Source organism: Mus pahari, chromosome 4, assembly GCF_900095145.1.
Source record: "Mus pahari chromosome 4, PAHARI_EIJ_v1.1, whole genome shotgun sequence".
NCBI classification, from domain to species: domain Eukaryota; kingdom Metazoa; phylum Chordata; class Mammalia; order Rodentia; family Muridae; genus Mus; species Mus pahari.
Window position 1 is genome coordinate 86,925,823 of NC_034593.1, and position 26,865 is coordinate 86,952,687.

General features: G+C 42.4%; 2 protein-coding genes across 4 annotated transcripts in view; one reads left to right on the forward strand and one right to left on the reverse strand.

Moving 5' to 3' along the window:
- The window catches only part of Rnf115 (ring finger protein 115), a 60,498-nt gene extending 51,452 nt beyond the window's left edge, over nucleotides 1-9,046 (forward strand). Inside the window, exons 5-9 of one of the 2 annotated variants that reach the window (XM_021195848.2) lie at nucleotides 1,537-1,608; nucleotides 2,842-2,914; nucleotides 3,790-3,883; nucleotides 6,452-6,567; nucleotides 7,759-9,046. In XM_021195848.2, the coding sequence (XP_021051507.1) occupies nucleotides 1,537-1,608; nucleotides 2,842-2,914; nucleotides 3,790-3,883; nucleotides 6,452-6,567; nucleotides 7,759-7,890 (487 nt within the window). In that variant the 3' untranslated portion in view covers nucleotides 7,891-9,046. The remainder of the gene's footprint in view (nucleotides 1-1,536; nucleotides 1,609-2,841; nucleotides 2,915-3,789; nucleotides 3,884-6,451; nucleotides 6,568-7,758) is intronic. The other variant, XM_029537518.1, reaches the window with a different exon arrangement.
- Nucleotides 9,047-18,098: 9,052 nt separating this feature from the next.
- Cd160 (CD160 molecule) overlaps nucleotides 18,099-26,865 on the reverse strand; it is a 32,309-nt gene continuing 23,542 nt past the window's right edge. The window contains exons 3-5 of one of the 2 annotated variants that reach the window (XM_021197057.1): nucleotides 23,516-23,842; nucleotides 20,511-20,642; nucleotides 18,099-18,586 (exon numbers count right to left, since the gene is read on the reverse strand). In XM_021197057.1, coding sequence (XP_021052716.1) covers nucleotides 18,570-18,586; nucleotides 20,511-20,642; nucleotides 23,516-23,842 — 476 coding nt within the window. In that variant the 3' untranslated portion in view covers nucleotides 18,099-18,569. The remainder of the gene's footprint in view (nucleotides 18,587-20,510; nucleotides 20,643-23,515; nucleotides 23,843-26,865) is intronic. The other variant, XM_021197056.1, reaches the window with a different exon arrangement.

Here is a 26,865-nt window from a genome sequence, read left to right on the forward strand (position 1 = left end):
AAAGAAAGAAAGAAAGAAACTAAGGCAGAGGAATTGTTTGAAGCCCTCTGTATTCCATAGCAAATATCAGTCCAGCTGGTACTACACAATGAGATCTTGCCTCAGGAAAAACAAAACAAAAACAAAAACAAAAAAACAACAGAAAGAAAAGAAAAAGAGAAAACAGAACTCAGAGACCAGACCTGGGAGAATGAGCCAGGGACACCATGGAACTGTGTGAGGAGTCTCCTTGGGCTTAGTGTGGGACTCCCCTGTACATTTGTGGGTTCATTTTGCTCTTCTGTAGACTTGTAGAAAGTGCAAATACATCTACCCCCCTTTACATACTTTTGACATTTACCTTTAAAAAGAAATTATGTAACCACAAGAACTATAACAGAAAAGTCAGTATAAATAGTGTGTCTATTAGCTGAGGGTAATTTCTGAACAAAGTTTACTGGGACCACTCTGAGCAGTCTCTCTTTGGTACTTCTGATTAAAACTGAGCCAACTTCTGACTTTTAGAGGGTAAGGGACAGAATGAGAATGAGCCCTGTTAAGGAGGTGACCCTGGCAGACTCCGCATTTGTAATAGGCTAGCTGCAGAACTTCAGGGGATGAGGCTGCTCTCTCCCTGTTTACCTGTTTGTCAGTTCCCCAGTGTGGTAACTGACTCTGCGCGCTCTGATAAGCAGGAGGGGCTTGTGTGAGTTACCCCAGCCTACATTTGCTGTCTCATTCTTTCTGCAGCTCTGGCATTGAGGAATAGCTTAGCTAGGCGGTTCTGGTGAAGGGTTCCAGTTAGGTGATAGCTAGCATGCCTTCTGTGGGGTAGTCATTTGAATACTTGAACTGGATGTGGAAGACCTGCTTCTCAGATGGCTCTTTCTCTTGAGAATTAGCAGGAGTCCTAGCTTGCTCACCATGTGTGTCTCTTCATAGAGCCCTTTCCCTGTCCCCGTGACTTGGCAGCTCTTTTAGAGTAGATGATCCAATATAGATAGATAGAGAAGGAAAGAAATCACTAACTTTTGATATTCTAATCTTGCAAGCCACAGTCACTTCTGTCATATCTTATCTAGAAGTTGATCACTAAGTCTAACCAAGTTTGAAGGGAGAGAAGTATTGGATAATTTATAGGCATACTTGTCCTATAGTCTGATATTGGCTGATAATCAACATAACCGAAGTTATATTGATTAACTTAATACCCCTTTAAAAAAGGAAATAGGTCCAGAATTCCACTGGGGCAGCATCCTTTGGACCCTTTCTCATCCTGGTGTCAAAGATCCAAGGAAATATTCTAAAAGCCATATCATAACATCAGGTCATTTTCTAACCTAATTTAAAAATTTTTGTTAGTCTAAAAATTGCAGAAGTCATAAAGAACAACAATGAACACATGCACCATAGGTAGTGCCCTGATTTCTGTTGGTGTCTTTTGTATAACAAGCAGTGGAAACTATTGGAGTGTTGATTGTTGTCTAGTCAGCCACGATTGTCTGTAGAGTACCTACCTCTATGTGCTGTTTTATCTCACTTTTCCTCTCTTAACAGAATAATACAACAGATCTTTGCAGGATTCTTTGCAAATTCTGCCATTCCTGGATCCCCACACCCCTTTTCTTGGTAAGTGACCATTCTTTATCTATATTACATTGCTTGAGTAGTACCATTTTAGGTGCTAGCATTTCTGTACCATATAGAAAGAAAACTGGCATAAGTGAGTATGTGGATGTGCCTGGGATATTGGATTACTTTTTTTTTTTTTTTTTTTTTTTTTTAAATACCAAACCCAAACTCAATCAGAGCTCACTTTTCCTTGTTGATGTTCAGGGCAGCTGGCCTGGCCCCCTAAGATGTTGCTCGACATGCCTGGTTGTTTTCTGTCTTGGTTTGAGTTATATTGGGTGGGGAATGAGATGGTCCCTGCCAGGCTTCGGATATGTTTTGCAAGTTTTTCTTACGGATCACACAGAAAGAATTCCTGAAGTTGAGATCAACGTATCATTTTACCTTCTTTTCTTTTCTTTTTAAACATATTTTTTTAAAAGATTTATTTATTTTATATATCATGAGCACATTGTAGCTATCTTCAGACACACTAGAAGAGGGCATCAGATCCCATTGCAGATGGTTGTGAGCCACAACCTTCTTTTTTTTTTTAAAGCCTTTTTTTTCTTAAATTATGAAAGTTTCTTAAAAAAACAAAGACACAGTTCAGTCTCAGTGACACTTAGGTGTGGTAGGGCTTGCAGACAGTGTCTTCCTAGAGCCGCCTTTCCTGCAGTTATTTGCGGTTTCTAACATTGCTGCAGAAGGACTCTGTCCAGTCCTTCCCTCATCTGCTCCACTTTGCAGCCTCTGGTTACTTTAGGTGTGGTTTAGCTAGAGCCTGTGACTGTCACCCAAGGCACTGCACCAACAGTACCAAGAAAGAAGTCCGGCCAAGTCCCTTTGTAAGTGCTCTGAGCCACAATTCACAGGAACTGCTGTGACTGCTTTTCTACCAGAAGTCCTTACTGTGCAGGGCACATGCCACCTCTTTGAACGAGGGAAATCTGCTGTAGGTTTGGACCAGCCAAAACACACTTTTTTTTTTTTTTTAAATGTGCAGTGTCCTGTAGCAGCTAGAGGGTATCTCATTTTGTCCCAGCTAGGTAAAAAATTGTTGAGAATAAAAGCATATCTCTAGATAATCTGTTTAACTTTTCAAATACAGAGACTTTGCTTGCCTCTGGATTGTAGAGGACTAGTGACTTAGCGCTCTGAGAGAGCAGTACTCCACTGCTAGATCTACTGTATATAGGGCAGAGAGCCTGATCACCCCACCTAATCCTGTCTGTCTCATCTCACGTATAGGAGCGGGATGCTGCACTCCAACCCTGGGGACTATGCCTGGGGTCAGACAGGCCTTGATGCCATTGTAACCCAGGTGAGGAGCTGCCTTTTGAGAGGCTGTCTGTTTGATGTGTCTCATGGTTCTACAGACTCCTACTACTTTCTGAAATGTCAATCACTCTGCTCTCACCAATAGTGTGAGCTTTTGGGTTTTTTTTTTTTTTTTTTACTAAGAGGATGGATGGGCTATGGGCATCCATAGTTTCCACATTCCTACTAGGCATCCCAGGATTTCTAGAGAATGACTTTACCACTGGAAGAAGTAAATACTTATCCTGTAAAAAGCAGTTCATTGTAATTTGTCCTCTTGTTCAGTCCTATGAAGAACAGACATTTCACAGAAGAATAGGGTCTCCTGTGTTGAAGCAGGGGTTTCTGCCAGACCAAGCAAAGTAGAGAAAGGAAGCAGAGATGAGAGCTTCCCATGCTGTAGAATTGCTTCCACTTGTTTATGCCCATTGTAACTTGACTGGTTTTCATTTCCCTGTGGACTGTTGAGAATAGAAAGCATGTTGTTTATTTCTTAGTCTTCTCATTGACAGTAATATATCCATCTCTTGGCTTTTTGCTGCTTTCCGTACTCCCATGCCTTCCTTCTGACTGGATAAAAAATTTAATCAGTTTATATTGGTTTTTATTAAGTTATAATTTTATCCAGGACATCACAACTCTTTTGGTATCTTAAATGTTCTTTATGCCCAACGTCAGTTACGAGTCTTCCTTATAATCATGACTTACACTGGCGTCACTCTGACATTGGAAAGCAGCTCTGAGTGTTCCAGCACCCGGAAGGAGTCCTGCACAAGTTAAGAGCAATGAGCATTCTTAGTGCCTTACTGTCTGTCTTCAGCTGAAAAGGCTCTCCCCAGTTTCGGAGCTAATGAGCATTGCTGTCCTTTCTTTTTGTAGCTTTTAGGACAGTTGGAAAACACAGGTCCCCCTCCAGCTGACAAGGAGAAGATCACATCTCTCCCAACAGTTACAGTAACTCAGGAACAAGTCAGTAAGTTTACTTTCATATTTGTTCTGTCTTCCTATGACATCTGATCAAACATTCAGTGCATTTCTCTTCTAAAGGTATGGTTCCCTAACATTTCTGTCTGACTACCAGCTATGGAGGACCTAGTTAGCATGCCTGCTTTCTAGGTGCCACAAGAAATAGGTAGTTGTCTGTACAAAACTTGATTATAATTAGTACAAGAACTTACTATTGGAAATAAAACTCACTAAGTGATTTAAAAAGCTGTAGAGCCAGGTGGTGGTGGCACATGCCTTTAATTCCAGCACTTGGGAGGCAGAGGCAGGCGGATTTCTGAGTTTGAGGCCAGCCTGGTCTACAAAGTGAGTTCCAGGACAGCCAGGGCTACACAGAGAAACCCTGTCTCAAAAAAACAAAAACAAAAATAAAAACAAAAAAAACTGTAGAAAATAGTGTTGGGCCTATGATCCCATAGGTAGAAGAAGACAGATATGAGGCTAGGGATTCGTTCCGCATGTAAGGTCCAGTCGGGTAAACAGAGACATGGTTTGAAAACTTTTTTACCACCTAAACTTGAAACTTATCTTGCAGTTTGAAGGTTTTCTAAACAAGTCCCCTCCCCCTCTTCCCTATCTGGTTAGACTGTCTCTCTGCTCCTCAAGTCAGAGACCATTCCACATCTAATAGAAGCAGTTTATATCTGATGCAAACAACACAGCCCTGCTGGCGTTCTTCCATGACCTCATTCTTCAGGAAGGGGGTCCTCAGATGGAGGAGCAAGGGTGTGAGCGATCTTTAGGAAGCTTCTCCTGGAAATATGTTAGATGCAGTGAAGAGGAGAGAGAACAGAAGCGGGAATTGGGGAGACTCTTGCTGGAGTTCAGATGGGGTTCTAGTGATGGTTGCAGTGCTGACAGAAAGGAGGAGACAGATTTAGAGGTATGGCTTTTGGATTGTCATGGAGTTACACAGCTTCAATCTCAGCACTGTCAAGGTAGAGACAGGAAGATCTCTGAGTTGAAGGCCAACCTGGTCTACATAGTGAGTTCTAGGCTAGCCAGGACTACATTGTGAGATAAGAAAGCAAGCAAGCAAGCAAGAAAGAAAAGTTCAGTTTTGAAAAGAGTTAGTTTTATTACTGATTACATAGTAAGATGAAGGAGGCAAAGGATTATTAAAGGTGATTGTAAGGTTCCAGAGCTTTATAAAGGCAGCACTGCCACCACCGAGTGATGGCAAATCATGAACTGGCCCTGGGTCTGTTGAGATGCTGTGACAGTTTTAATCCTGAATTTATTGATTCTGAGGTGCTAGCTGAGAGTCCAGGTAGAAATGAGTGGGATTGTCTTGCGGTTGGTATTGGGGGAATCAGCTGGGGTGAAGTTTTGTGTGTATTGGATTGCTGAAGAGTTAGAGTTGGGATGCTGCCTAGAAGGCTGTTGGTTTCGCAGCCGTGACAGAGAGTGAGAGCTGGAGTTAGGATGAGGGGTGGGATGGAGGAAGAGTCTCTTAAGGGGCAGTTCTCCTCAAATGCTTCCTCCTTGATCATCATCAGGGCCCGGAGCAGAGCTCAGCCATTATACTATTAACCACATTTCTGCAATTCAGAATTTGTCACTTGGAGCTCTCACTACAGAAGCCATTTTCTCTGAGGAAAAAGGCTTCTGTTGATTGATTTGGAGCCCTGAATGTACTTGTCCTCTGTAGTTTTGAAGTCCCATCTCCTAGTATAGCCTTTAACAGCTTCAGAGGACTTTGGGACAGCTACACTGCTTTTTGTTTTTTGTGGTTTGTTTTGTTTGGTTAGGCAATTTTTTTTTAAAGATTTTGTTATTTGTTTAATGTATTTGAGTAATTTTTCTGCATGTAAGCCTGCATGTCAGAAGAGAGCATCAGATCTCATTACAGATGGTTGTGAGCCACCATGTGGTTGCTGAGAATTGAACTTAGGACCTCTGGAAGAGCAGTCAGTGCATTTAACTGCTGAGTCATCTCTCCAGCCCTGCTTACCTATTTTTTAACTTAAAAACTCCATTTGTTTTGTGTATGTGGACACATATACCACAGTGCATGTGTGGAGGTCAGATAACTGTGAAAGTTGATTTCTTCTTCCATCATATGGGTCCCAGGGACTAAACTTAGGTCATCAGGCTTGATAGCAACCCTTTTATTCTCTAAGCCACCTTACTGGGCCAGCTCTGTTAATTCTTCTAACTCATTACACTAAAGATTGGGCCTATTATATGATTCCTACCAGATCTATTGGAATTGGCCCCATTCGTTTGCATGTCTATTACCATTTCTGTCTCCATTTTGAATACAATTCATACTTCTCTTCTGGTAACCACTTAGATAGAACTTTTCTCTTCAATCCCCTTGTTGTGTATAGTGGGGGACACCTACGTTTCTTGGGTTGTTAGAGACATCTGGTTTGGTTTTGTTCTTTTTTGTTTATGAGGTAAACTTGGTGGCCAAGGTTAGCCTTGACCATCGTGCTTCTGCCTCTCCCATTCTGCACCACATGCCGACTCTCAGTTGTTTCCTTTCTTCCTTTTGCTTGTTACTTTAAAAGCGCATATCTTCCTCCAACAGATACGGGTTTAGAATGTCCAGTATGCAAAGAAGATTACACAGTTGAGGAGAAAGTCCGGCAGTTACCCTGCAACCACTTCTTTCACAGCAGCTGCATCGTGCCGTGGTTAGAACTGGTGAGTACAGAGGCTTGACCCATGACAGGGCAGCTGACAGGTTAGCTTTGGCTGGGCAAGGCTGGTTCAAAGTAAAGATGTAGATGCAGTTCAGAGAGCCAAGTAGGTGAGATTTTAGCTTCCTGGCCGGCCCTAGTACTACTGGCATTGTTTTGTTTAATTATTATCCTGTGTAGTGCTTCTAACCACAGGTCAGTGAGCTGTCGCACACAGCCCCCCATGGCACTACAGCGGCTTCTGAAGCACAATTAGCAGATTGTGGCTGTTCTGTGGTGCTGGGCAGAGCTGGACAGCTGTAACAGAATTGATGTAGAATAGCCTACAGAGCCCAGAACACTTAGTGTCTGTCCTTTAAAGGTTTAATTTTTATTTTCTAATCATGTATCTATATGTGTGGTTGGAATGGTGATGTACACATGAGTACAGGTGCCCTTAGAGGCCAGAAGAGGGGATTGTATTCCTTGGAACTTTGGTTACCGGCCATTGTAACTCCTGGGTGCTGGGAACTGAACTCATTTTCCTGCAAGAGTGGTGTGTGCTTGCAACTGCTGAGCTGTTCTCCAACCCCTCTCTGTCCATTTAAAGAAAAAGTTGGTTTAGTCTCACCGAGACTACATGAAGAAATGGTTGATAGTTACTTTTCTGTCATAGTTGAAGTCACTGTTAGCAGTTACTTTTGTTTGATGTTAATGTGTGAGCTTTTATTAACTTCTTAGCTTAGAATTCTGTTCATTCTGCCTAAAATTCTATCCATGAAATATACTGGTATGGTACTTTTCTAGTTGTCACTTTATAGGTAGGTTCCTTAAATCATAATTGGAGGTGAGGTGTCATGTGGGTTCATAGGCATATGTGTGCATGGGGAGGTAGAGGTCAACCTTAGATGTTGTTCCTTAAGAACTGTTCACTTTGATTTTTGAGACAGTGTCTCTGGTTGGTTAACCTGGAACTAGACAGATCAGACTAGCCTGTCTAGCGCCCCCCCCCCCCCCCCCGATCTGTGTGTCTGCCTCCTTACCCCTGACAGGATTGTAAACATCTGTCACTGGCATCACCTGGGTTCTGCATTTGTTTGTAAGCATCTTACTGACTGAGCCATCTCCCCAGCTTGATTTTGGGGTTTCTTAAGGGTTTGATATTCCGGCTTCTCAGGTCATGCTGTTCACATGGATTGATATCATTTTGTTTCAGCATGACACATGCCCAGTATGTAGGAAGAGCTTAAATGGTGAGGACTCTACTCGGCAAACCCAGAGCTCTGAGGCCTCTGCAAGCAACAGATTTAGCAATGACAGCCAGCTACATGACCGATGGACTTTCTGAAACTAAAGACCACACCTGAACCAGGGCTGCCTGCGTTAGTCCTGTTATCATAGCTGTAAATTGTATCAAAACTAAACAAACAAAATAGTAGATGGATTTAGGAATCATGTAAGAAACCCCAACCCATAATATTAATGCAAATGAGTGTATTTCTTCTCTAAATTTCAAGTTAGGACTTACAGATGGAATTGTATCGACAACCAAATGCCTCTTGTTCCTGAATTGAGTGATAGTTTTCTAAGTGTGAAACTTAATTATGTCAGTTTTTCTCCTGCCTGAGTAGAATCAATTCCTTAAAGTCTAGGTAGGGTTCTACTGTTATGTTGTCTTGTAATGGATGTCTCTACCTCTTCCTTCAATCTCTATCCTACCATTAGTGGATTTCACAGCAAATAGAGAAGAAGCCAGAGCCCTAAGGTCTTTTTTTCTTAATTGTACAAGAGTACAAGTGTCTACTCTTGGCCCCATTAGCAAGGGAAGACTAATTCAGGGGTCTGAGCCTCTAATGCTATTCTGTCTTGATCATCAGAGGGCAAATCAAGAAAATTACAGTGGGAAGGAAAAATGGCATGTCACTATACACTTTGATTTTCTTATTTTAGTTCAGGAAGCACAGTTTCCCTAAAAATCACCATGGCATGTCTTACTTAGTCTTGGGTTGGTAGAAATCGGATTTTGGTTACTCTGTGACATTGAATTGAGCAGCATATAGACGTGGAAAGACAGATGTGGGAGATTTTTACTACTGAGATATTTTTAATGACCCTCAACTCACTGTTTATTGTCTTTCATACTAGAAACCTTACAATAATTTCCTTCATAAAATAATTTCCTTCAAAAATATAATTCCTTCATTAAAAATAGGATTATTTTATTACTGCTTCTATACCAGTTTACAGTTTTGGTAATTCATTGTTTATTTAGGAATTAAAATTGTATGTTGTCTTGTTTTAGTTTGTAAAGCCCTTTTTTCATGTCTGAAACTTTTCCTGTTCTGTTCACTTCTAGCTATACTTGGAATCAATCTGATCAATGTAATCATGGCCAAAACAACTTAGTTTGGGAAAGGTAGACTGTGTTTTCCATTCTAACGATGCTCATACACATACTCTGTACGTGTTTAAAGTGGAATAAATGGAGATTGTGGAGCATGTCATTAAGCTTCAGCGTCTCAAAAGGACACGGTGGACACACAGAGGAGCTGTTGGTGCCCAGAAAGGGCCTGGAGGCGAGCAGTAGCTCCATTTGTGGAGTGACTATAGTGCTTCATAGTTCAGAATAATCAGAACAAGATAGCTATAATTTGGTGAGGAGTCCTTCCCCAGGTTTTGTTGACTCGCAGTCTGATTTGGGGGTAAGTGTGTGGGGTTAAAGATGTTTTTGTACTTTGTTAGAGGATGAAGAAGTTGGGAAGTAAAAAGAAAGAGATGGAGATGGGGGGCGTGTGTGGCCTGCTGAACTAATAGCCTGCCCCTAAAGATTGTCGTTAGAGGTATGGATCAGAAACCAGTCCTGTGGCGTGGCTCCTGTAATCCCAGCTATTTGGGAGGCTGTCACAGGATGATCACAATTTAAAGGTTTGCCTAGGTTTCATATGAGTTCAAGGCCAGCCTAGACCACCTAGTGAGACTCTATTCTAAAATAAAAAAATAAAAAAGAGGCTGGGGGTATTGCTTAATGTAGAACACTTGCTTAGTATCTATAAGGATCTATGTTCAGTCCTCAATATTCCCAAAATGTGTGTGCACATGTAAACATGTGCATATGTATGCATGCACACGCAATTTAAATAGTTTAAAGAAAATGAAAAATGTGTTCTCATATCCTCTCATGCTATGCCTTCATAGGGGTGTTTATTTGGATGATGTGACCTGTTTATTATGGTTAGACTATAAAATATAGTCTGAAAATACACAGTGGCTTTGGGTTGGGAGGAGAATGTGGGTAAAGGAGAATTCTGTTACGATTATTTGATCACTCACCTGGATTAAGCTGCACTGAAGTTGTAGTTTTTGAGTAAAATATTATCCATTATCTCAGATTTTGTTAGCCCAGGAAAGTCCATCTTTTCACTGTGTCTAGAGATGTCAAGATGGATAGTTGTGTTTTTAGTTACAATTGAAGAGCTAGAAGTAGAAATTAATTTTACACAATATGGAAGCAAAGTAATAGGCAGGGATCTCCCTTTCTGATGCACAGCGTAACACATAGACCATGTTACAGTCTCTAAGAGGGCATATGGCTGTTTTGCTGTTTCCCAGGCTTGACCTACTCAAATTTTAATGTTCTGTAATAGGAGGCACCTCAGACTTCCAGGTTATTTTATGCTAAGGAATTGGCATTCTTCACACAGACAGAACCAAGTGGATCATGTAGAAAGAGACCTGAAATGAGACACTGGCCTGTGCAGTGGTGATGGCTAAGCAGTCCCAGGCTCATCAGTGTGAAATCTAGGCGAATACTGAGTGTAGTTCTAGTCCCAAGGGGAGCTGATGGTTTAGTTCCAACCCAACAGGCAGGAAAGACAGGTATTCCAACTTAGACCTTTGGGTAAAAGGAGCTAAAGCATCCCCTGACTTGAGAGAGGACGGCCTGTTTGCTCAATTCACATCCTCATTTGTTTGGGCTTCAGAGTAATAATGCTGCTTTCAGCCAACTGAAAATGTTAATTTCATTTTTTTTTTTTTTTTTGGTTTTTCAAGAGACCTTAATATTAATATTAATGCCCTATGAGGGCAGAGCTTAGGAGATTTTCCTACTCCAATTTTGCTTGCTGTATATGGATAGGAATGAATGTTTCTGTATTTGTACAGGTACAGCTATTTGTACTTGCTAATCTGAAACAGTTATTTGTACAGTCAGAGCATGGTAGACTTGAGAGCAGGGAGTCTTGCTGCCTCCCCAGGGACTAAGTACCCTTCACATTTTTCAGACAGCCTAGTCAAATCCATTCTCATATTGATTAGTGTTTTATTGCCTTGATAAAATACAATGACCAAGGCAATATATAAAAAGCAAGCATTTAATTTGGAGCTCATGGTTCCAGAGAGTTAATGTCCATCATGGTGGGGGTCATGGCAGCAAGGAGCAGATACAGCACTGGAGAAAGCAGCTGGAGAGCTTATATCCTTGTTCACAAATAGAAGGCACAGAGAGCTAGCTGGGAACAGCTGGGCTTTTGAAACTTCAAACCCGTTGTTAGTGGCACTCCTTCAACAAGGCCATATTTCCTAATCCTTCCTGAAAGTTCCACCAACTGAGGACCAAGCATTCAAATTTATGAGCCTATGAGGGGTGTTCTCATTCTAAATACTCATTCAAAAAACATTTGGCAGATGGAATTAGGGAGAAATGGACACATAGCTTTATCTTCCACATCTTTGAAGCGTGAGGACTGAGTTGCTGTAAGGAAGGAAAAGGAATGATATGGTATTTACAATTAAGTCTTCCCGGAATTCCTATTTCCAATTCTGTGAAATGTTGAGAAGCCTGAAGATGACCATGCCTCTGCTGCGATATATAACTCTTTGATCCATTGTAGAGGGTTGACCTGATACTGTGTGTGTGTGTGTGTGTGTGTGTGTGTGTTTCTTCCTAGACAGGGTTTCTCTGTGTAGCCCTGGCTGTCCTGGAGCTCACTCTGTAGACCAGGCTGGCCTCGAACTCAGAAATCTACCTGCCTCTGCCTCCCAAGTGCCAGAATTAAAGATGTGTGCCACCACTGCCTGTCTGCTGTTTGTATTAATACTGGTTCCTCAAGAAGGGTTGCCTCTGTCACATACCCAGGTGATGCTATGTGAGCCTTCTTTCCATTTTAACTGGTCAGTAAAAGGCTAGAGTCTGTGATTGGGCAGTGGAAGGAAAAGGTGGGACTGGAGGCTCTAGAGGGGAAGGCATGTAGAGACTGAAGAAGAGGAAGAGAAGCTGAGATGACCAAAATGCAGGGCTGGTCAGGAAGAACTGCAAGTAGCAAGGGCTCTTATAGCTGGGGAGTAAGTATTGTACTAGATCTGCCCAATCTAGAATCTAGGCACATAGCTTATAATTAAAATGAGCCTATATGGGATTGAAAATTCCAACAAAAAAGTAATTCCTGGGCTGGAGAGATGACTTAGGGACTGGTCTGGCACCTGTGTAATCGTGACATGCAAATTTGAGAAACATTCTATGTTTTTAAGGAAAAATGCATGTGTGTGCGTGTGCATGCACATACATGAGAGAGAGAGAGAGAGAGAGAGAGAGAGAGAGACCACCGCCAGCAACAGCAACAACAGAAAACAGGGATCAGCAAGCATTAGTTTTTGATATTTCTCAATATCAATTGTCTCAGTTCCTCAATAAAAAGACACAGACTAACATAAAGAGTTTGAAAATTCCATCCTTCTGCTGCATCCAAGAAACATACCTCATCATCAAAGACAGGCATTACCTCAGGGTAAAAGGTTAAAAAAATATTCTAAGCAAATGGACCTAAGAAGCAAGCTGGTATAGCCAATTTAATATCTTAACAAAATAGAATTCTAAACAATTAAAAGAGAGAAGGGTCCTACATACTCATCAAAGGAAAAGTCCACCAGGATGTCATTTCCGTTCTTAACATCTATGTTCCAAACACAAGGGAACCCAACATTTGTAAAAGAAATGCTACTATGGCTTAAATCACTTACTGACCATCACACACGTGATAGTGGGAGACTTCAATACCTGACTCTCACCAGTGGACAGTGTGGCGGTTTGAATGTGCTTGGTCCATGGGAAGTAGCACTATTAGGAGATATGGCCTTGTTGGAGGGAGTGTGTCATTGTGTAGGTGGGCTCTGGAGGGCTTCTGGGCTCAAGCTCTGCCCAGAGTGGAAGAGACCCTACTCCTGGCTGTCTGCAGAAGATAGTCTTCTTCTGACTGCCTTTATATCAAGATATAGAATTCTCAGCTCCTTCTCCAGTTCCATGGCTTCCAGGATGCTGCCATGATAATGGACTGACTCTCTGAAACCAGCCCCACTTAAATGTTTGCCTTTATGAGTTACACTGATCGTGCGGTCCCTCCAGAGCAATGAAACCCCAACTAAGATAGGTCATCCAGACAAAAACTGAAGAGAGAAATAATAGAGATAACAGACATTATAAACCAAATTGACCTAATGTATCTATAGAACATTTCACCTAAAAACAAAAGAATATACCTTCTCTGCACCTCATGGAACTTTCTTCAGAATTGACCACATAATCAGACACAAAGTAAGTCTATACAGATAAAAGAACTTTGAAACAACTCCCTGCGTCCTGTCAGACCACCATGCATTAAAGCTGGATATCAACAGGAAAAAGCAAAAAACAAAGTTTACAAACTCATGGAAACTGAGCAACTCAACTGGATGAAAAAAAAAAAAATGGGTCAAAACAGAAATAAAGAAAATAAAGACTTTCTAGAATTCAATGAAAATGAATACAGAACATACCCAGACTTACTGGCCACAATGAAAGTGGTGTTAAGAGGAAAGTTCATAGCACTAAATACATACATTAAAAAAATTGAAGCAATCTCATACTAGCAACTTAACAGCACATCTGAAAACTCTAGAACAACAACAAAAAAGCACAAACTGAGGGCTGAGATCAATAAAAGAGAACAAGTCAAAGAATCAGTGAAACAAAAAGTTCTTTGACATTGATAAAATCAGAGGTGAAAAAAAGTGGGCTATAATAACAGATACAGAGGAAATCCAGAGAATCAAAAAGACATACTTTAAAAACCTGTAGTCCATCAATTTGGAAAATCTAAAAGGAAACGATAATTTTCTCAATAGATACCGCTAACCAAAGTTAAATCAAAATCAGATAAACAATTTAAACAGACCTATAACACCTAAGGAAATAGAAGCAGTCATTAAAAGTTTCCCAACTGGCCGGGCATGGTGACGCACGCCTTTAATCCCAGCACTTGGGAGGCAGAGACAGGCAATTTCTGAGTTTGAGTTCTGAGCCTGGTCTACAGAGTGAGTTCCAGGACAGCCAGGGCTACACAGAGAAACACTGTCTCGAAAAACAAAACAAAACAAAACAAAAACCAAAGTAGTTTCCCAAATTAAGAAAAGCCCAGGGCCAGATGGGTTTAGTGCAGAATTCTACCAAGCTGCCAAAGAAGAGTTAATACCAGTACTCCTCAAGTTATCCTATAAAGTAGAAACAGAAGGAACATTGCCCAGTTCATTTTATGAGGCTACAGTTTGCCTGATACCCGAACCATAGACTCAACAAAGAAAGGGAATTTCAGACCAATTCCCTTATGAACATAGATTCAAAACAAAACAAAAAACTTAATAGTTGCAAACCGAATCTTAAAAAAAGATCATTAAAAGATCATCTGTAATGATCAAGTAGGCTTCATTCCAGAGATGCGGGGATGATTCAACATCTATACATCAGTAAATGTAAACAAACTAAAAGAAAAAAACCTCAGATGTAGAAAAAGCCTTTGACAAAATTCCAGTCCAGCATCCCTTCATGATAAAAGTCCTGGGGAAGCCCAGCATGGAGGTGCATGCCTTTAATCCCAGCACTCAGGAAGCAGAAGCAGGAAGGTCTCTGGGTTCACGTAGATGTGAGGGATGCTTTAGAATTGGTTGCTAAAGCTGATGGACAGGTCCACTGACATCAGTGAAGGAAAACAGATTTCGGAAGAGGCGGGGTTTGTGTTCAATAGATACTTGAACGTTAAGGGTTTTCCCTCTGTGGTAGAGAAATGGGAAGGTAAAAGTGCTTGCGATGTCTGTTCTTGGTTGCCAACCTGACTATGGCTGGAATAAACTAAAACCCACACTGGGCTACACCTTCCAGGTTAATCTGAGCTCCACCTTCTTGTGGCAGCCTGTGTAAGAACATAGAAGGAAGCTGGCTCTTTGCTTGCCTTTGCTCTTGCTGGAAAGTCCTCACTTCACTGGCACTGGAGCCTGCTTCTTCAGGATTCCCGTGTGTACCGAAGACCAGCTGAGACCTCCTGCCTCATGGACTGAATAACTAGGGGATTCTTGGTAAACATTGTTGGATTAGCTGGACTGTAGCCTGTAAGCCACTCTAATAAATAATATGTATAATTCATTAATATACAAATGAATTATATACTAATTATGTGAATAGATAAATATGTATTAATATATGTATATGAGTATGTATAGAGGATCATCAGTTCTGCTCCTCTAGAAAATTCTGACTAATACAGTGCAGTTTGTGAGATTAATGGAGATTTGAAATTCAGATGCATTACATTTGAATGGCCTAAGTCCTTCATAGGGAGTTGGGGAAAGATTTAACGGAATGGTGTCATTCCTGTGGGAGGAAATTCTGGCTGACACTAATGTTCCTGTCTGGGCACACAGACTGGGCACCTCAGGGTTGCTCCACAGGTCTGTAATGGAAATCAGAACAATGTGCGTGTGTGGCTTTCACCGGAGCTAGGAAACGTTTGGGGATTTTGCTCTCTCTTACCTGTCCAAGACGAAAGGAACATAGACATTAAAGTTTGAGGTTTTTGGTTTTGGGTGTTTTTTTTTAAACGTATAAATTTTGTTTTGCTGATAAATCAGGTGGTCCACAGAAATGAAGTCTATTGTAGCTTCTCTCCCCCCACCAAGAGCCTCAGGTCTGTCATGGCTGTGAGCTTGTGGTGTCCGCTTTCCCTAGCCAGGATTACAGTTCTTAAGACTGCAAATGCACTAGAGATCCTCACACAGGAAGAGAAATAGCTGTGTCTAGCAACTTTTGATGAGTGAAAAGCAAAAAGCTGTTGTGACTTCTATATATATTTAAATCAATTTGTCTTTATCAGTTATATCCAGTTTATTTGTCTATATCAGTTATTTATTATATATATATATATATATATAATCGGTTATAACTATATACATATGATACACATATATAACATATATAAGATATTTTTTTGAACAGATGGAAATGGGTTTGTAGGTTCTTTGTACTAGCTAGTGGCTTCACAAATTGTGAATTATTCATGCAGAGTTTGGGCTTCATACATGAAAGTTCATGGGCTTATTTAAAATTGAAATAGATTGTATCAACACATTTTAAACCCAAGACAGTACTTCCCATTTCTGCTTAACTGAATCTTGAAATAAGCAGAAGAAACTGATTGGTTGAGACCTTTGTTTTGTGGTTGCTTATGTATTCTGCTTAGGTCAATGCCTGTGAATGTCTTGATAAACAGGCAGAGAGCACGTGTTTTGTGAGTAGATTTGTGTGTGCACTTCAGTTAATACAGTATGCTACATGAACCTTCCCTGTATTTGGATGTGGTATTGAGGTAACTATGGTCTGAGTAATTCCAGAAGATTCTCTGAAGAGTAAAAGGCAATTGACTTCTCTGTTCATGTGAGCTTAACATTTAGTTAAAGTTAAACAGGTAGAAAAGATTACAGAGAACGTGATTTAGTAGAGAAAGTTTAGAAAAGATTACAGAGAACGTGATATAGTGGAGAAAGTTTAGAAAAGATTACAGAGAACGTGGTATAGTGGAGAAAGTTTTGGAGACTTTGGAGTCAAAATTCTCTTGGTTCCAAATATAGGGTCTTATTTGATTCTCAGAAAAACACTGTGGGTGATGTCTCCTTTACACTTCTGTAACTGCAGTTCCAGGGGATCTGAGGCCCTTGTCTGTGGGCACTAGGCATTCATGTGGTGCACACATGTGCAGGCAAACACTCAACACATAAAATAAAAGTAAGTTTCACTTGCCCGAAGATATGCAGCTATTACATTGCAATGCCAGAATTTGGATCCAGGTTTTATACTTCAAGCCTATTCTTTTTATCTCTGTAGGACATAAAGTCAAAAGTCTTCAGTTTGAGGATCAAGACCACCCTATTAAAGATATTACTGCAACATGTCATCCTTGGTCTTGGTCTCCATAAATCTTAGTTCCCACCTTTGGTAGGTCTGTGCCAAAAAGGTGCAGGTGAGGTGTCTATTCTGATGGCTTGCCACTTAGGTCCACTAACTTGTCTGTCTGTTCCTATCTTTATTCAAGTACTCCCTGCTATTGGAAAGAATCTGTTCCTTGTTCTATTTGTGACAAGAGGTTTTCTGTCCAAAGTCAAAAAAGGTGTGTAAGTTTAGGAACAGGAAAAGTGTGGAAATAAAGGCTTTGAGCATCTTTTTAAAAGGGCAATGACCAGCCAGGCAGTGGTGGCTCACACCTTCAGTCCTAGCATTCACGAGGCAGAGGCAGGTGGATCACTGTGTGTGTGAGGCCAGCCTGGTCTAAAGAGTTCCAGGGCAGCCAGGTCTACAGAGAGAAACCCTGTCTCGAGACGTGCCCCCCCCCCAAAAAAAAAAATCAGTGACCGAAGAGGCTATAGGTCCTGTGTTGTGTGGACGATTGCAATCTGTGGTGTTCCTGGCCTGCCAGAGTTTCTCTCCTCTTCTAGCAGTGGGGGTGGGGGGTGGGAGGGGAGGAGTGCGGGAGCCAAGACATTGAACACCAAATATGCCTTCATTTTTTGTTTTCCTTGCAAGCCGGTCACTACACCTGATTCTCTTGCTCTCTCTTCCCCATATTTGCTCATTTTATATTATTTTACAGTGTTAAATAAACAGTTCTTTTTACGAATGGCATTTTCAATTTTAAAGATTTATTTAGTGCATGGGGGGGGGCTGCGAGTGGGTGCACACTATTGTTCTCTACCTACTCCTTTGAGTAGGGTCTCACATTTTTCTCCACTACACTGGAAGCTAGTGAGCCCCAGCAATCCTGTCTCTGGCCCCTTGAAGCTGAGGCTTATGGGCACTCTTGGCTTGTTACATGGGTGTTGAGATGCAAACACCAGTGTTATGATTGCACGCACCCTCTAAGCCATCTCTTCAGCCCCCCCCCTTTTTTTTGCTTGCAACTTTTTTTCTTTTTATATACTTTTATTAGATATTTTCTTCATTTACATTTCAAATGCTATCCCAAAAGTCCCTTATACCCTCCCCCCACCCTGCTCCCCAACCCACCCACTCCTGCTTCCTGGCCCTGGCCCCTATCTTTTAGAAACTTCTTATTTGGGGCTGGCGAGACAGCTCAGCAGCTGAAAGCACTTGCACAAGCCTGGCCGCCTAAGTTTGATCTCCAGACCCCATGGTAGAAGAGAACTGACTCCCAGGAGTTTCCTCTGACTTTGTGTGTGCTGTGCCCTCACAAGTGCCTCATGTAAAATTAAAACTTGCTTATTTTACTGTGTGGAGGGGAAACATTATTCTGTGGTGTAAAACATACCTGGCATTGAAGGACTATACATCAGCAACATTTGCAAAATGTTTTCTTTATTGGCACCGAGGTGGGAGAGGCCAACCTTGTTCTGGCAGTCAGGAAGGAGATCCGGAAGTATACCAACTGTTCTGCCAGATTCCTGGGAGGTTTTTGTTGCCTGGGGTGGAGGCATGGCACTCCAGCGGAGATCAGAGGACAGCCTGTGGGAGTCAGTTCTCCCCCTCCACCATGTGGGTGCATGGGTTTGATCTGCAATGTGGTAGGCAAACACCTTTATCCGTGACCATCTGGCCGCCCCCAGGTGCTTGGAGTACATCTGTTCTATGGACCCGGCTTCTCTGCACAGCGTCAGATTTATCTCGCTGTTCCTTCCTCTGAAGTCTCTCTCTCTCTCTTTCTCTCTTTTTTTTCTTTGTCACAAGGTATATAGAGCTGTAGAAAGAAAATAAAAGGTTGTATTATTACCTCACAACTTAGGCTAGCTGTGAAAGAACACCTGATGTGAGAAGACTCACATGTCCTAAGATGTATGTTTGGTAGGATTTTATGACTGGAGAGGGAATGGGGGAAAATATATGAACATAATATGAATATATGTGTTGCATGGGAAGTGCAGAGGAAGGAGCAGAGGGAGGCACAGGGCTCCAGGAAACTCCATCTTTTTCCTCACATGGAAGGAAGCATTATAACTTGGACTCCATGATATTGCTGCGGTCCAAGAAAAATGTGTGTGCCTTTTTCTGCTGAACACTGCCTCTTCCATAACTCTACTAAGCCCGAGTTTCAGAGAGATGAAGAAAAGGAAAAACTAGACATGGCTGTTGACGGCTTGGAGGCCAGTGTGGCTGCACGGGGAGACCATGTCTCAGGTCCTCTCACACACAGCTTCATGATGTAAGTACGATTCAGCTTTGGGTTTTTTTCTTTGTTTGTTTTTGTTTTTGTTTTGCATGTTTAAAACTTCTTGAGTACAGGAGAAAACAAATCATCGAATTTAAAGTTTTGTTCCTGGCTAGCAAAGGGGACCAGGAGCAGAGACTTCGTTGTTCTAGGATGATGGCTTTGGAGTCAAAGGTAGTGATGATAGTGCAAGGCTGGACTCGAACCTTTGAGTTTGTACTGTCCCTAAAGAAATAACATTAACAAGAATATAGCTTATCCTGCTAAGGAAACCTGTATTCAGTGAACTGTGAATAAAGGGTCAGACCACTTGATCCCCAGAGCCCCTGTGTGAAAGCTGTCCCAGTTTTAGCATGTCCTCGACGTGGGTGTCAGGCGCAGGCTCTCTCCATCCTCTCTTGCTTATGAAGTTGTCTCTGGTCCTGTTTCTGGGTATATGAGGAGGCAGTGCGGAAGTGCAGAGGCTTGTAATGGGGATAGAAGTGCTTTACATGTTATAGGGCGTTATGCCCACTTCCAAGGATCTCTACTAGGTCTGTGAGGGGTGCGTGCGCTCCATTCTCCATTAAATAGTAGGGATATTTGCTTGGAGGTGTTGTCTAAGGTTAGGTTCACCAATCCATCATACAGTTTACAAGAGAGATCTTTGCATTTATAGAGCTCACATTATGGTATCATTCAAACTAGTAGTTATTACTTTGAGAAAAGCTTAAATGAATTAATTCCAAGGACAGGCGAAACTTGGATCAGTTACTTGTTATTTGAAAGCCTAGTGACAGATTATTAAATGTCTCAATCTTTTAATACTCAGTAAGGTCATCAGCTTTGGGGAGGAGCTGTGTTGGAACCCATCTGAGACAGCCCCATCTCCTGCTTTGTTCTTTGTGTAATAACTAGATGTATGTTGCTTGAACTTGCGGTGTTGTGTTCAGTGAGAGAGGAGGCAGCTGTGTCTCCCACAGGCCTCTCCTAAAAGGTCTGACCTCCCACTCACTGGAAAGTCTTATCCATATGTCTCCATGTAGATACAGAACTAGGAGGACTTTTAACACCTTAAAACCAGTGTCACCAGCCGGGTGTGGTGGTGCACGCCTTTAATCCCAGCACTCAGGAGGCAGAGACAGGTGAATTTCTGAGTTCTAGGCCAGCATGGTCTACAAAGTGAGTTCCAGGACAGCCAGGGCTAAACCCTGTCTCAAAAAAAAAAAAAAAAGAAAAAAACAAAAAACAACAAAAACAAAACAAAACAAAACAAAAAAAACCCCAAAACAACAACAACAACAACAAAAACCCAACAACAACAAAAAAAACAGTGTCACCCACATACTGGTTAGCATGCTTGGGGAACATTTTTCCCTGCCTAAGAGCTTCTTTTCTGAACCTTCCCTCCTAGGAAATAGTTAAGCTGGTAAAGCGACAGATTCAGCTTGGAGAGCTGAGTCTCTTCTGCACATACCTTGCAGGGCTACCAGGCTGGTGACCAGCATCCCCCAAGCCTTTACTTGCAGGAAGCCTGAACTGAGAGTGCCGTTGATATAGCTGAAGTCAGGGCGTGACCTCTGCCTCTGTCTTATCTCTGTGTGGTTCCCTGTTCCAGGTTAAAAAGAGAATCATGGATCAAAAGAGGGTTCCAGAAGGCAAATCTTCCTTTTGTAGCATTTCCTGTGTAATCTCAAAGAAGGCCTGGCAGCTTAATTCACTTTCTGAACAAATATTTTTGATATCTGTGAGCTATGATATTTATATTTAAATATAGTAAATTAACACAGAGACAGAGATGCAAGTAGGCCTCCACAAGCTCTAGAGTTTTGACAGAAAGGTAAAATAGATTACCCTGGACTTTGGGAACTTCATTATAAACAGTCTTCTGGAATGGAGTAAGTCATTTAGCATACGTTACAATCTCAGGTGCTGGAGTAGAACTGGGGCTTCCGTTGTTGCCTCTCTGTGTGAGTGTTAAGTTTGAGTTGTCACAGGACAACAATAATACCTCCTGAAAGTCTATAGGGAGTAACACAAGCACAATCCCTGGCACACGCTGAGCACCCAGTACACGGTGGGCATTGTCTTTTCATATCACCTGTGGCCTATCTGCTCCTACTTTCCAGAAGGAACCTTATTTCCACAGTTGATGGCCATATGTGCTAAATGCTTAAGTAGCCTGAGAGGATATAGACATTCCTTGTTAAGGAAAAGTCAGCTCAAGTAGAAACACTCAGGGTGTATTAGGAGCCTATGGAGTAAGGAGTAAGGACTGTTGCACCTGATTCTGGTGTGCAGCACTTGGCACCATGCTCAGGATGCACAGTAAGTATTCATTCAATGAATGAAGAGAGGACAGGGGAATGGCTACTCTTGCAGTTTAACTAGAGCAGAGTAGCTGCATAACTATAGTGAGATTGCCTAGAACAGTGGCTCTCAACCTTACTAATGCCATGATCCTTTAATACAGTCTCATGGTGTGGGTCCCCCCAACCATAAAGTTATTTTGTTCCTACTTATAACGAATTTTGCTACTGTTGTGAATCATAATGTAAATGTCTGATATGCAGTTCACAGATTTGAGGACCACTGGCTTAGAGCCTCGTACTAGGCTAACTTGATTAGGCATTGTAGACACTGAGAAGCCATTAATTCTTTGAGTGCCAACACAGCATATACAAGCTGACCTTCTAGATATGTCTGCTGGCAATCTAGAATGGATTGGGACAGTTGGCGGCCCATCTATTGAACAATTAGTCTTGTAGAAAGTGGTAATCTCAAGAATCTCACTTGTTAAAGTCTAGAGAAATACTTCAGCTGTGATTCAAGAGACTTGGAGAACATATTTGGAAAGAAAAGAATAAATGTAGGAAAAACTCGTAGTAACTTACTTGGGTAAAGAAAACGAGGAACCAGGAGTTTGACAGAGAGTCATGGACAGATGTAAGTCTCAGGAAGACAAGTTTGAGGAGATGGTGGAGCTGCCCGGAATTGGTTCAGCATTAGTGGGGTACTTGGTTAAAACACTTGAAGTAGAGCTAGAGAAGGTGGTTTGTGGGTTACTTGCAAAGTGCAGGCTAAAATCAGGGTAGAAAAGGCAGAATCAGTGAGGACTTAGGTTTGATAGGTGGGAGGAGGAGGAAATAAAGGCAGAACAGGAGAGTAATTACACAAGTCAGAGAACATCACAGAACCCAAGAGAGGATTTCAGTGTGAGAAAGAGTGGCCTGCTGAGTGCCAAGTCATATAGGCAGGTAGCAACAAGCAAGCAAGGAGGAAAACAGTGGTCAAACTGGAGTAAATGGAACATTTGAATGATTAGTAACCATAGAAGAGAATGGGAATATTTACTAAAAGGCCCTTTCTCTCAGATTTTTATTTACTGTGCATAGAGAGCAGAAATTATTTTTATTTGTTTACTGATGTGATCTAACTATATATAGTCCAGGCCCAAAATTTATGATCAATCTTGGTTTCTTGGATGCTGAGAACATAGATGTGTGCCACTATGCTGGGTTGATGGCTTTTTAAAAAATTTCATATGAGACTGGCATAGTGGTAAAGTACTGGCTTTTATCATGCTCTAGGTCCTGGGTTTGATCTGCGGCACTGAGAAAAGTTCATACAGACAGCAAGTTCTTTTAAAGCCACTGTATATCTGACAGTGTCTCTCTTCTCACATGTTGGTTGATAGTTTGGCTGGGTATAGAATTCTAGGTAGAAGATACTTCCCCCCACCCCACACAGAATTTTTGAAGGTTTGCTCTCACATGGGCCCTTTATAAAGCTTGACTAGGGTTGTCACATTTATTGTATTGTTGTGGTAATGAAGCACACGATACTGTTCCATTGAGGTGGCATGCCCACTGTGAAGGACATAGTACTATCTTGGTGAGCTCAAGACCCATAGCAACAGTTCAGGATCCTGCTAACTTTCTGACTTATGATTCTAGAAAACTGAACTCAAGGGGACAATCCACACTTTCGCTTTATTTTTGTTTTTTTTAATCCAGTAGTTTGAGTGGATTCCTGTTTCTTAGAGCTGAATGCTTCTCTGGGCAATCACCCATTTTATTTCAAACCCATCTCTGTCTATTTAAGGAAATACAACTTCATCTCTGGGAGAACTCCAGAGTAAGCATCAAAAGGCCTAGCTTGTAGACCTGCATTTTTACTAGCCCAGTCAATGAGTGTCATTAAGTAAATTTCTCTACCTCCTAATGACTCAGTCTTCTAATGAGAATGAAAGGCATTCTATAAAGATTTAGAGTAGTAAAGATGTAATTACTTTTGTATATATACTTTGTAGAAAGGTGTAAGATAAGGTGTATCTGGCAGTTGGGGTGTCAGCAGAGGACTGGATAATAGGAAGAATTCTCAAGGGAACTGCTATCTAGGACCTCAAATAGCTACTTGAAACTCCCACTGCTTGCCCTGATCACTGATCCTCTGATAGCATTAGGGATATTAGGGACTCACCTGTGACTAGAATGGAGAGAAAATGGCCATGAATGTAGATTTCTGGCTTCTGGCTTCTGGCACAGCACTGGTAGGTCCCACTGTCGGATGGTGTAGCTTGTTCTATGGTGAACACCAACTGAGATGACTTTTCAGTGATGTCATCTGTCCCAGGATCCCTCTTAACCCTTAGTTGTTCTAAGCTGGTCTCAGGGGAACAGTTCCGAGGTCTGTCTTTGCACCAGAAGAGTATTAGCTCCTCAGCTTCGTCTTTCTTGTGCCACAAAGTACAGGTGAGGTCCAGTCGCCCTCCTTTCTGGGATGCCGAGCTGGTGACATGAATACATCCTGGAACGGAATGCAGAAGTTACCTGTGGGAAGCCAGGGTTCCTCAAGTCCCACCTAGCTGGTCCCTGTCACTAGGATACAGTCTGACACTGGCAGATGGGAAACACAACTTCTAATTGCTTCTGTGACAGTAAGCATACTGCCTGCCTCTTCTAACTCCCCTGGGAAGATTGAGTTAAGGGACCAGGTATGTAAAGCTTCTACACCATGATGCTGGGGCCATGACAAATAAAACACCAGCCCCGTCTCAGTCAACTTTCAATGGCTGTGACAAAACACCATGATCAGGCAAATAGGAAAAGAAAGTCTTTGCTTTTTCTGGGAGGGTTAGAGTCCATGATGTCAGAGCAGAAACATGGTGGCAGGAACAGCTGAGAACTCACATCTCAAATGGTGGGCAGGAGACAGCACAGTGAGAATGGAGAGAAGATTTTGATACCTCAAGCCTGCACCCAGTGACACATCTCCAACAGAGTCATATGGCTCAATCCTTTCCGAGTAGCCACTACTGGAGAACAAGTACTCAAATGCCCGAGATTTACTAGGACATTTCATTCAAATTATCACAGCTCTGCTCTCAAGTATACAGCCCAAAGTAATATTGGCAAAAGTACTGCACTTTGTTCTATGGTGAACCCTGAGATTTCAGGCCATGGTCCCTTGATAGAGGTGGAGGCAGTAGCAGTGTCCAGGCCTGGAGGTGGTAGGGTGGTTGGTTAGGGTAAAGCCCTACACAGTGGGGAGAGAATGTGTTTGCCAGACCAAGGTTTGTGCCTGTGTGAACGGATGCAAATAGGTGCTCAGGAATGGCTTCATACTTCAAGGAGAGAAACTGGTTGTACATCAGAAAGTCAGATTTCTGGGAAGGTGTAGCCTGTCTTTGGCTACTTGGTGGGTTCTTCTTTCTTCCACCCCTTTCCTTCTACCCTTTCAATCCCCTAACCCTAGATGGGAGAGAAAAAGGATAAGGGGAAAGGGGCAACGCTACCGTTAGACTACTTCCTGTTGATCAGGACTGTTGAGTTCCTTGGGGCAAGTTTGCTCTTCCTGGGCAGGATATCTAATTTCTTCTTTGCACACTAATACTCCTTAATAAACTGCAGTCATCAGTCAACAACCCACTCCATCTCTCAGGGCTCTAGCATTTATGTACCCTCTGTAAAGTCCCAGAATTCCAAATGTCACACAATCGCCGACACTATCTGCAGCTGGAAAAATCATGCCCTTGCTAGAGCATGAGGCAAATCATAGTCAGCTGCTGCAGACAGTCCAAAGCAGCCCCATGCCCCACACCTGGGATTAAAATGAAAGCACATTCTTGTAATATTTTTGTTTTTCAAAGAAGCCAAAATTCTTACTAGAGGAAGGCTTTATTGGAATCTACAGGAAGTAAGGAGAGAAAAGAAATGGCGTGAGCCGGGGATGAAGCTCCAGGAAGGTGAAACAGGGATCAGACATGACAGGAGAGGCTCTCGAGCACCTTTTCAAGCCAAAGATCAGAAGCAGTGAAGCCTCAAAAACGCTCATCTCATGATATGATTCCACCAAAGTAGCTGTGGCCAGGCAAGCCCTGAAGAAATCCCTCAAGGGCAAACAGGTCCCTGAAAATAAGGGTTGGGGGTGGGCAACAGTAGCAAACAGGGGTTTCTACCTTGTCCAAAGGAGCCCCAAGGGGAGCAAAGTCGAGTGGCAAACTGGAAAAAGGAAAAGATTGGGCGAGCTGCTTGAGAATGGAAGGGGAAGGCTCTCATCAGTGGGAGACAGGCACATGGCCACCGAGCTCTTCTCTCAGTGCTCCTTTGCAGCAGTGAAATACCAAGGGACCATGGTTCACTGACACCATGAATCCGGGGGCAGTGTGTGCAGAAGATCCCTCCATGGTTGCTACATGTTGTTGTACTGTTTTCAGCATCTGAGCAAAAACTACTGCACGGAAGCTGTCAGAAGGTGGACTACCCAGGCAGACTGATTAACCATGGCCAGTGTGGGAACTGCCAAATGGAGCTGATGTGCCCGGTGCCTGCTGCCTCCTGTCACTGTGCAGCAATAGTGGCTGCTGTGAGGCTGCCATGGAAGCCCACGTGTGGATGGAGCATGAACTATTGCTTTGTTCTTCTAGCCATCTCCCCAATTCAAAGGGTAAAAACCTCAAAGGGAAATGAATGTTTTTATGCATTCGAGTAAGTGGTGTGTATGTGTGTGTGTGAGTGTGTGTGTGTGTGTGTGTGTGTGTAGGCCAGAGGATAGCCTCAGTGGCATCTTCAAGAACACTATGTCCTTTGAGACAGGGTCTCTGGTTAGATTGGCTGGTCAGCAGGCCCAAGGGATTCCCCTGACTCCCCTCCCCCCTCCCCAGCCCGTGCCACCGTCCCTGGCATTTTTGTGTATGTTTGGCAAGCACTTTACCAATTGTGCTGTCTCCCAGCACATGTTTTGTTTTGCTTTTGTTGTAACACAGTCTTAGCAAGTTATTTAAGCTGCATTAAACTTTTAAAAGGAGCCAGGCATGGTGGTGCAGGCCTTTAATTCCAGCACTTGGGAGGCAGAGGCAGGTGGATTTCTGAGTTCGAGGCCAGCCTGGACCAGGACAGCCAGGGCTATACAGAGAAACCCTGTCTCGGGAAAGAAAAAAAAAACTTTTAAAAGGTTTATTCATTTTACATGTATGAGTGTTTTGCCTGCATGCATGTATATGTACCATGTGCATACCTGGCATCTAGGGAGGTTAGAAAAGGGTAATAGATCCCCTGGAACTGGAGTTACGGATGGTTGTGAACCACCATGTGGGTGCTGGGAATTGAACCAGGTCTTCTGTGAAAGCAGCAAGCACTCTTAACTGCTGAGTCCAGTACTCTAACCCTCAGCTGCTTTAAAATTGTGCATCTGGCCGGCAGTGGTGGCGCACGCCTTTAATCCCAGCACTTGGGGGGCAGAGGCAGGTGGATTTCTGAGTTCAAGGCCAGCCTGGTCTACAGAGTGAGTTCCAGGACAGCCAGGACTACACAGAGAAACCCTGTCTCAAA